We start from the raw sequence: 9,886 nt of genomic DNA on the forward strand, positions 1-9,886 counted from the left end.
AGATGCTGCCAGAGGGGGTTATTAAGGGCAGTATATAACAAGTTATTGCTTAAACATTAAAGGCCTACTTCACCGGTTTGAATATGAAGGTGTATTGAATTCTGAGATCCTATGTAGTATAAATGTGCGAAAAAAATTTAAATCGGTTGATCCTAGCCTGAGAAAAGGCAGAAAGAGTGTTTTTTTTAACCCTATATTTCTCTTTCTCGTGACATCACAGAAAGAGAAATATAGGGTTAAAAAAAACTTACTTTGTAAATATTACTGTGATGTCTTTTACTGTGACATCACAGTAATATTTACAAAGTACGTTTTTTTTTTGAGACTTTCTTCAGCATCTGATCATATTAATAAAAGGCTTGATAATTACAAGGGTATAATATACAACCATTAGATATTTAACGTTATAACTGTATATAATGTGTGTCACAACCAGAGATTTTATTTCTGCACTTTACAATACAAACAAAGAAGCATATGTTCGTTCTGTGTTGTCAACCAGCACTCTTCTCTGTTGCTGAAAAACTACAATTATATATGTTGATGTAACCAACTACAACGAACAACCACCAAACCCAACCCGGACCATTATTCTAATATTTCTGGAAAATATCTTGATACACACCTGATGGAGGAAGCCAGTCAACTCTGCAGAAAGTACAAGAGTATGAACACTTCAGCCTCTAAAGAGAATGTTGGAGCAGTAAAATGTAAACGTACCTTTAAAGAAACAAGAATACAATTAGAAATCGACCTTTTACATGTAATGAATAGAATTATGGCAACAAATAAAAGTCCTTATAGTGTTAGAAAAAACTTATTTCTAACAGTTAACATCACTAGTTACCATAGACAACCCTCTAAATAATCTTCAAATAATCTCTCACATGTAGGGAATACACCTATTTCATATATCTCTATATCAAACTATATATATATATATGCATATATATAGGGTCAACCAACTCTGGCAACTTTAGCACAAATGCTAAAAATCTAATAAAAAATTACCAGATACTTTGGTTTTCTCCAACCCTCTCAAATGACAACGAAAATGCCCATAATCAAAATACAACTGATAATTATGATGATGGGCCTCAAGAAGACATGTTTATTTTTTGGGCCTAAATAGAAAGCATAATCTATCCACATCAATCTGTATGACAGGCTTCTTTAATTATCTCGTCTCAGATACACATTTTTTAACCCACTTTAATTTGTTCTGTGGTCAACTCGTTTCAAATTCAGACACAATAAGTGAGATCACATTTCCATTTTAATTAAAACCTATTTTACTTTGGGTAATGTAAAGTATACCAGCACTCCACTGATGAGTGCTGACAGATGGAAGATATGGAGGAACAAAATACTTCAAAGCATTACTTTTTTTTTTTACAAATACAAAAGACAGAAGATGGATACTTGGCAGAACTTCTTTGCTTACATTCTTTTGACAAATAATTTAGAAAAGTTTTGGATCGCGATGTTTCCAAGGTAAGCCAACAAGTCGATCCCCAAAAGATCTGGAGCACATCAACGCTAAAACCCAATGCAAAATTTAAGTTAAAAAAAAACACACACACAACATATATAATTCAAAATGGGTTTCCACAGAAGGTCCTGGACTGTTTTAAACCATTACAGATCTGTATGAAGTGTTTTTAAAGTCACATATAAAAAAAACTAAATGAAAACAAAAACCATACAAGTATAGAGACAAAAGGGTTCGTTAATGTTTAAAAGGGTCCCTTCACACAGTCATTTCCAGAATTAAAAAGGGTTTTGCAGAAGCAGGTTGGTGCAGAATTGAGTAGTGGTCGAAGCACATTCAGGGGACACCTTGGGTTTCCTTCTGTGCCAAAGCTAAGAGTCCTGGACTGGTCACCGCTCTGTTCTACATTATGAACACCTTCAATCTGGTGTAAAACACACTACACTGTATGTACGAGTTTGAGCTGTCCAGTTGTGCAGTGCCTCGACATGTGCTTTTTGCTTCAGAGTCTTTCAGAGGTCACTCCATGCTGTCGGGGTCAGCCTGGGCCATGTATGCGTCCAGCTCAGCGTCCAGGTGGCCTTTGGTCTTTGACATGTAGGCGTCCAGCTGGTTGTCCAGTTGTTCCCGGGTCATGTTGACTCGAGTTACACCTCGGCCCCGACCAAGCCCGCGACCACGCCCACCTCGACCAGCAAAACCTCCTCGACCGACAATACCACCACGCCCCCGCAGTCCACCACGGCCTGTCCACCAAAACACACAACAGCAAGTTAGTAAGGAGGTTAAACACACACATGTGCAAATACATCTGAAGATAAATAAGCAAAAATTACAATACAAAAACAGAGCATAAAGGGGCGTAACAGTAGAGCTGATCAACAGGAAAATAATCAACTAAAAATGGGTTGGAATAAGTCACTATTCATGTTAATTCAAGTAAAGGGTACAATTCTTTCAATCTTAAATAATAGAGAAAATAAACAATTGTCACCTCTGGCTACTCCTCCGCGTGCTGCTCCTCTGGGCACAGGTCCTCCTCTGCCAGCAGGTCCTCCACGTTGGCGGCCTCCTCTACGCATGGCCACACGGCCAGCTGCCCCACGGCCTCGCATGGGCACACCCGGAGACATTCGCTTTCCTGTGCAACACAAAGCAACAGCACTCAAAGCAAACCAAGGGCAAACAGGACAGGCCCTGAATGTGTAGCCAAGCCCCAGCTAAGAGCCATATTAAGCAGTGAGAGGCTGTGTAACCCACCCCTGAGGGACAGAGCCCCCCTCATAGTTCCTCCTCTGGCACGTCCTCTGAAGCCTCCTCTGGTCATCCCTCTCATGCCTCCTCTGCCTCCAACAGCTCCTCCACGCATCAGAGCCCCGATGGGCCGGCCCAGCCTGGCCTGGATGTTGCCCTTCCCCAGGCGCTGCTTCAGGCTCTGACAAGGGATTCACACAATTATGACAAAAGGAAGGGGGGAGGGAAATGCAGCCCGCTCATTTATTTCAAATGGGGCATGTCTCTCTACTCAAGTCTACAGCTTAACAACTTTGGGTCGTCTGGTATATAATAAAAAAAAAAAAAAAAAAAAAAAAAGTTACCCCAGGTTCAACTTTTAGTTAACTTTAGTCTACCTCCAATTGTTGTGACCAAAGAGCTTTTAAAATCCTTACAAACTGTTGTGCGTTTTGCTTCTGATAAACATGTCAATTTAGCAAAAACTTACCTAATGTTCTTCCTAGGTCATATTAAAAAAAAAAAAAAAAAACACTAGAACATGGTCCTATTGTTGACTGCTTTGGTCTGAATCCCCATTAACTCAATGTGCTAAAGACACAGCGCTACAGTAGCACCTCCCAGCATTGACACGTTTCAGCCCTAATGTCAAGCTATGATATGGTAATGACATGATTTTTTACCTGAAGCATTATTACACACAGTCAAAACCAACAACCATTGAGCAGAGACACGACTTTGAAACTAAATTGTGTCAGTTATGAGTCCTTACCAACTTGGCAAAACACGACTTACTTCCAAAACCAGGAGCTTTAACAGAGAACTGATGAGAGCTATTATAACTATATCAATATGGGGGCCGTAAAATCAAAACACTGAAAAAAATTGAATATAGAAATAACCAAACATATTGATGCAGGTCAGTCTCTAGTTTAGAACATGGTTTGTGCGTGGTAAAAGGGGTTGTCTGCCCTTTGAGCTCACCTGCTTGTGACTGAGAGCAGCTTGTACTGAGGGACGGTTCTCCATCTGCTGGGCCAGGCGGCGGTTACGGGCACTGGCCAAATGCTGCTGCTGCATGGTGGCTCGAATGCTCACCGCAGCGGGCGCCTTGTTCTTCAGCATGTTAGTGAAGCTTTAGAAGTGGGAGGGAAAAAGAGGGAGGAAGTAAAAGAAGGGGAGAGGGGATATAGAGGAGGGAGCAGGGTTCCACATCAAGTCATTTCTCATACCATGGATGCGCCCACGCACAAGACTGTGGCGGCTCTTTTGTCATGTTAGACTTTAGCATTCCACTTGGTGGCACTCATTTTCTCTCTCAATCATATGATATTCCAGAATGATTTCATTGAATTTAGTATGTGTTCTCAAACAAGCACAGGAAGAAAAGGCAAACTAAGACAAAGGAAGGAAAATGAAGAGTAGGGCTGGCTATCTAGTTCTATACTTTTTCATACTGACTGAAATGCCTCCATACCATTCCATCGAGTATGGAAAAATGCCTCGTCATTCAATACCACATTTTAAAACTTTAGGGGATTATTTTATCACCGTCAGTGAGCCAATAAGCATGCAGCATTGCTTGATGTGCCAAGATGTAAAAGTGCTGGTGATTGGCTGTGTGGAGCCATCCATACACAGTATGCATCAGTGAGCCTCTCATACTGACTGTCACCTTTTCATTTTGCACTGAAAACTATTTGCACCGATCACTGTAAACTCTCCATTTTGCTCGTATATTTTGTTGGAGCTGCATAATTCAGGAGATCTTTCATTTTTGCTAATCTGCAGGCAGTTAGTAACATTTCATCTTATTTAAATTTTGATTTATTGATATGTAAAAATTACAAGGAGCTATAAATAAAACAATTATTTTCAAATATAATTTGTAATGTCATCACCTTAAAATGGATCTTACGTAAAGATACCCAGCCCTAGTTAAGAGAGCAAAGAGAGAGAAGCAGAGAGAAGGTGCCAGAAGAGCACAATTTGCCACTTACAGGCCTCCAACTGAGTGGCTGGGGTGTCATCATGCTGCAGCAGCAGAGGCCCGGGACATGAGGAGTGCTTGGACACCCAGCCACTTACAGCATGGACCGTGACTGGTGGTTCAACCACTGGAGCTCTGTGTCACGTCCAAGCTAGGACTGAGTACCTCATCATTTATAGAGCGAGAGAGAGACCATGACAGAACAGGAGGATAGAGGAACATGTGCTTCCACTGGTTTGAGAGAGGGAGGCAGAGAGGATTGAGAGGTGCCCTGTGTCCCTGGTTTAGCTTAAGCCTTGCTCTCCCCTGTAAAGGTGTATACTGGATGTATACTGCGCTGTGTAAGTAACAGGGAGCAGGAGTGGACTGTGGTCTGGTCCAGCATAGGCTTACCAAGGCTTACCAAGTATGACCACTACCCTTTCCCTTTGTCTACATGTGTGCACTGCTCACACAAGAAAATCATGGGATACATACTAGGCATGGCCTGGGCAAGCCCCCTTTGTCCCATGTGGCAGCCACATTTAACCCATCCGGGCCATCAACAAACGTCAACAGGACGGCCAAAGTTGAGTGAGCAGTGCACACAGTGGGGACAGTCAGAATAGCATCCATGTCAGGTCCGGTCTCCCAACAGAAGCCTTCCTTTGGGAGCACTAGAACCTTCACAAGCCCAAGGCTGGCCCTTTGCATCGGGCGTCTCTAACTGCTGTCAGGGTGCGTGGCGCCTCACCGCTCATTCAGGGACACTTTGGTGGTGCTTTTCAGGACAACCTTTTGGGAGGAGGGAGCACTCATTTTGACAGGCTTTTCTTGCAGGCTCCTGGAAACAGACCAGACAGAAAATAAAACAGGGTCAGCTGCAGGAAGTAAATTAGGGTTTCAAAAACATCAGACACATGAGAATGGCCATTTCACTCAAAAGTGCATTTGAAATGATGGAATCATTCCTTAATACACACAGCGTTGGTTTGGAAAGCTGGATGCATTTTGAGTTTCAGGTTGGCAAGAAAAATATGTGATAGTTGAGTTAATATCACATACTTGATTCATCTTTTTGAAAATTATCCTATTCCGAATTTCTGTAAACTGGTTAACTTGGCTAACTAAATAGGTTAGCTTAGCGGACGTACACTTCAACTAGGCCTTATATCAGCGGACCAATATATCAACTCTAGATAACTACTTTTAATCTTTTAATATGAAAAGCTCAACTAAAACTCAACAGAATACAATTATTATTTGTTTCCTACAACTTTTACTTACAGTTAACGGTGCGTCGGTCGAGAGAAGCCTTCCAGCTAGCTAGGGTTAGCTTCAGTAGCTAGCTAGCTTGTAGCAACACGGTGTATTCGTGTGTGGTGTCCCTGTGTTATTCAGTTTAAATTAATGTATAGACAACAAAACACTAGCGTCGTAGGCAAAACAAACTATTTGAATTCCAGTCTTTTTCAGAGTAATAATTAAAAAAACACCGGAGGTAGTCTTTTTCGACGCGTCTCCCTAAAATGGTGCTGCTATCTAACCGGACTATTCTGGGGAAGAAAATGGAGAGGCGCTTATGACTCCTACGTCACGAAGACGTCACTTCCTGTCTGTCTTGTGTTGATGGTTTATTAAAATGGCTGCAGCGGCTGTAGTGGAGACTTCTGCAGGTAAAGATGCTATTGCCGAGGGGCTTCTCGACCTCCTGAAACCAGCGATCCAGCAGCTCGACCTGCATGTCCACTCAGTCAGGTTGGTTTGTTTCCTCGCTCAATCCTGATTGACGTTATTCCTTCATCTTCTCTCAGTCTTACGAGCTGGCTGACAGTCTGTCTCGTGACTTCACACAATATGTCGACCTCGGTCGTGTTTATTTACTTATTATCCTACTTGCAAGATCGAGAAGCAACTTTTTGTACATAGGCCTACCTCTCCTACAGATGTCCTTCATCTTTGTCCCTTAAATAAAAAAAACTAAAAAAACAATGCTCTCAGCTGTGTGATGTGGGGTTTTTCGTTCACTGAAAGGCTGACATTCACTATACTTCCTCTGGATTGATATGCTTCTTTTATTCTTTTCAGAGAAAGCCAGGTGGAATTAAGAGAACACATAGACAATCTTGCCACAGGTAATGCACTATAATGTCTGTTCCATGAATGTTTTGGTTCTTTGTTACATTGGTTTTAAAGAGTATTTTATGAAGAATAAATGTATGAGCACATGAAGTAACATAGGCTATGTTTGGTTATATGTGACCTGTAATGTGCATTCTTTGCAGAGTTATGCAGGATAAATGAACATCAGAAGGTGGCTCTAGATCTGGACCCTTATGTAAAGAAGCTGCTGAATGCAAGACGCAGAGTTGTGCTGGTGAACAACATACTGCAGAATGCCCAGGTCAGTGGCACTTTTCTTTTCTATTTCTTAAAAGCTGTGCTAATCAAAATGCATTACAATAACTATGTGTCATGTGAAAGGTGTCACTTTTGGCAAAAAACCCCACGGAGAGAATTATCACCACCTCTTCAGTTTAGTAGAACTTTTAAGCAAATTGAACTGGTTGCTTTGTTTTTTTTTAGCCTGCAACCTCTGCTCCCATCAATATGCCGTCAAATGAGACTTACCCTGCGTTTCAATTCACTTACTTTTTATTTTTACTGTACTATATAATACTGCATGCCGGTTAGCATACTGCAAAATGTAATTGGATGTATTAGGACAGCCTGGTATTGTTGCCATACTGCATTTGACGAGCATGAACTGGGACATCCTTAATCTTTTTCTGGCATACTAAATAATATGGAAGGATGGGTATTGGAATGCAGGGTTAGATCTATTAGATTAGATTTATCAGGTGGACACAAACAAAACTCCTGTTGTTTGCCTTGGCCTGCTCTGCTGCCCACTAGTGGATAAGAAGTTCAGTTAAAGCAGCTTTCTATTGTATATTATATACAGCCAATGCTGTTGCTTATACTGACCCTACTAGTGCTATTGATATTACTACTGTTAGCTTTACTTCTATTAGTATGACAATTGTTACTTGTTGTAGATATGTTATAGCCTGGTGAGACCAGCCGGATCTTTGAGTTTCACATTTGTTTCTCTCGTGCAGATCAGTGTGGCATTACTCAAATCTTAAGGAAACAAAATATGAGCGGCCAATCAGGGTCCGCGTTTAGACCTAACGGTTGACCCTTAGTGAAAGGAAGCCCCTGATTGGTTCATGTAGTCGTCCAATCTAGCCACAACGGACGGAAAGTGGGGAGGGCCTGGTCTGACTGAAGGCTAGGTTGAAGACCACACAAACCAATCAGAAGCTGCCTTCCACTTTTAGGGACGCACGTTGGATTAGAAGAATGCAGGATCTGATTGGCCGGGCATTTTTTGGCTGGGCTCCTCCCCACAGGGATTGGAGAAAGGTCAGGTTGATCTGCAGGAGAGAAACGAATGGGAAGCTCATGGTCTCACCACAATAGCTATATAAGTCCCACTATTGCTACTACCAATACTGCAGCTACAACTTCTAAAACTACTATTATAAAGTTTAATCACAAAAGGGGTCACAAGCTAACAAACAGTCAAACAACATAGAAGCAACAACATAATCTAGATATTCTGTCCCCAGGAGCGTCTGAGGAGACTCAACCACAATGTGGCCAAGGAGACGGCCCGGAGAAAGACCATGCTGGAGGCTTCAGGAGTGTTCCCGACCCGCTCCCCCACTAAACCCTGAGCCTCCTGCTCTCTGCCCAGCAAACACACTGTCAACTGTCCTGACCAGCAGGGACAGGGCCATATATGGACCTGTAACACCGGCGTGTCAAATGACGAGCTGATGTCCTCCACTGCTCGTTCTACTGTTGTCTAAATCTTTTTTTGTTGATGTTATTGTTTTGTTTTATTTTGAAGAGTTTTTTTTTGGCATCTTCAATGCTTTATTGCCAGTGCGGAGATGAAATGGGGCAGAGAGGGGGAAGAAATGCAGAGAACGACCCGGGGCCCTATTCGAACCCGGGTCTGCTGTGAAGAGCACTGAGCCTCTATGGTGGGGGTGGGATAATGTATGAAGTTAAAGTTAGCGGGGATGTTACTCCGTCACTTAGCATTGGACCATCTGAACTGTAGATTAGGTCTAGCTAAACCTAAAGGAACTTGCCCCTGGCTACACGTTTAAAAATGCATGTGTGTGTGTGTGTGTGTGTGCTGTGTTCTGGGGGTAATCACTGCATTACGCCGAACACAGCTACTGTATAAACTCAACATGATGTAGTGCACCCATGGAAGTTTTAAGCGAGCTATATGAAGCCTCCATTGGTGCAGTCCTTTCCTATGTCTTAATACTGTATGCAACAAGACAAAGGGATCATCATCATACTTCTTATCATTGTAGCTGTGTGTTTCTGCACTGATACTGGTGTTGCATTGTTTTTACCACACACACATTTCCACGTCAACTATGTCAATACATGTGAATGCAATTACATCACGGTTGATGAGCACATGAGGATTGAGAGACTTATCCTTGTTAGAGATTGCTGCAACACTAAAAATTGAATTTTTTGGCTGAAACAAATTTCATTAAATGGAGAAACTGTCCCCCTTTAAGTTAATTCCCAATCTGCAAACCCCATCTTGAGAGATCATGTCTGCTTGCGCTTCTCATATTAAGCATTATTAAAAAAATATATGATATAATGAATGAGTTTAGCTAACTCTTATCTTATCTCATTGTGTTTCAAAGCTTTGTTTTATGGGTGCCACTGCATTGTCTGTGAAGCTCTGCTGACAAATACGTGTTGTAGCAAGTCAACACATAATATCCGTATGGCATAATGATATCGAATCAGTTGCATATTAAATTATAACAAATACAACTAACCATGTAGAATGTTGTGTTTCCATGATTATGCATTGTAATAATGCCAATGCTTGTGTTGTTCAGTATTTTGTATGATATTCAGTTTCATTTTGCATTTTTATTAAATATGCATTATGTTCTCATTATTTTTTTAAATGAAAAAATAGACAACGTTCTTAGACAATTATTTAGTTACGTAGGCCTATTACAGACGTTAAGATACTTTCTGTAAAGATTCAATGTTAAAAGTATTTTCTCTGGGGGACAATAAGGCTAATATCCTTATCGAATGGAAAATGCTTTAAAATATTTAGACATAGGTGC

At 41.4% G+C, this 9,886-nt stretch overlaps 2 protein-coding genes across 2 annotated transcripts; one reads left to right on the forward strand and one right to left on the reverse strand.

The window, feature by feature from the left end:
• Positions 1-1,263: 1,263 nt before the first annotated feature.
• chtopa (chromatin target of PRMT1a) lies at positions 1,264-6,247 on the reverse strand. Its single transcript, XM_080046123.1, has 6 exons — positions 5,982-6,247; positions 5,449-5,538; positions 3,710-3,860; positions 2,753-2,927; positions 2,487-2,633; positions 1,264-2,238 (listed from the first exon to the last, which is right to left on the reverse strand). The coding sequence occupies exons 2-6, from the start codon at positions 5,511-5,513 to the stop codon at positions 2,012-2,014; spliced, it is 765 nt and encodes a 254-aa protein (XP_079902249.1). The 5' UTR covers positions 5,514-5,538; positions 5,982-6,247; the 3' UTR covers positions 1,264-2,011.
• Positions 6,248-6,317: 70 nt separating this feature from the next.
• snapin (SNAP associated protein) lies at positions 6,318-9,605 on the forward strand. The gene is made up of 4 exons (XM_080044843.1): positions 6,318-6,452; positions 6,783-6,829; positions 6,980-7,098; positions 8,330-9,605. Exons 1-4 carry the CDS (start codon positions 6,337-6,339, stop codon positions 8,435-8,437), a joined length of 390 nt encoding a protein of 129 aa, XP_079900969.1. The 5' UTR covers positions 6,318-6,336; the 3' UTR covers positions 8,438-9,605.
• Positions 9,606-9,886: the final 281 nt, after the last annotated feature.

This window comes from Ammodytes marinus (assembly GCF_949987685.1).
Source record: "Ammodytes marinus genome assembly, chromosome: 17".
Classification (NCBI taxonomy): Eukaryota; Metazoa; Chordata; class Actinopteri; order Uranoscopiformes; family Ammodytidae; genus Ammodytes; species Ammodytes marinus.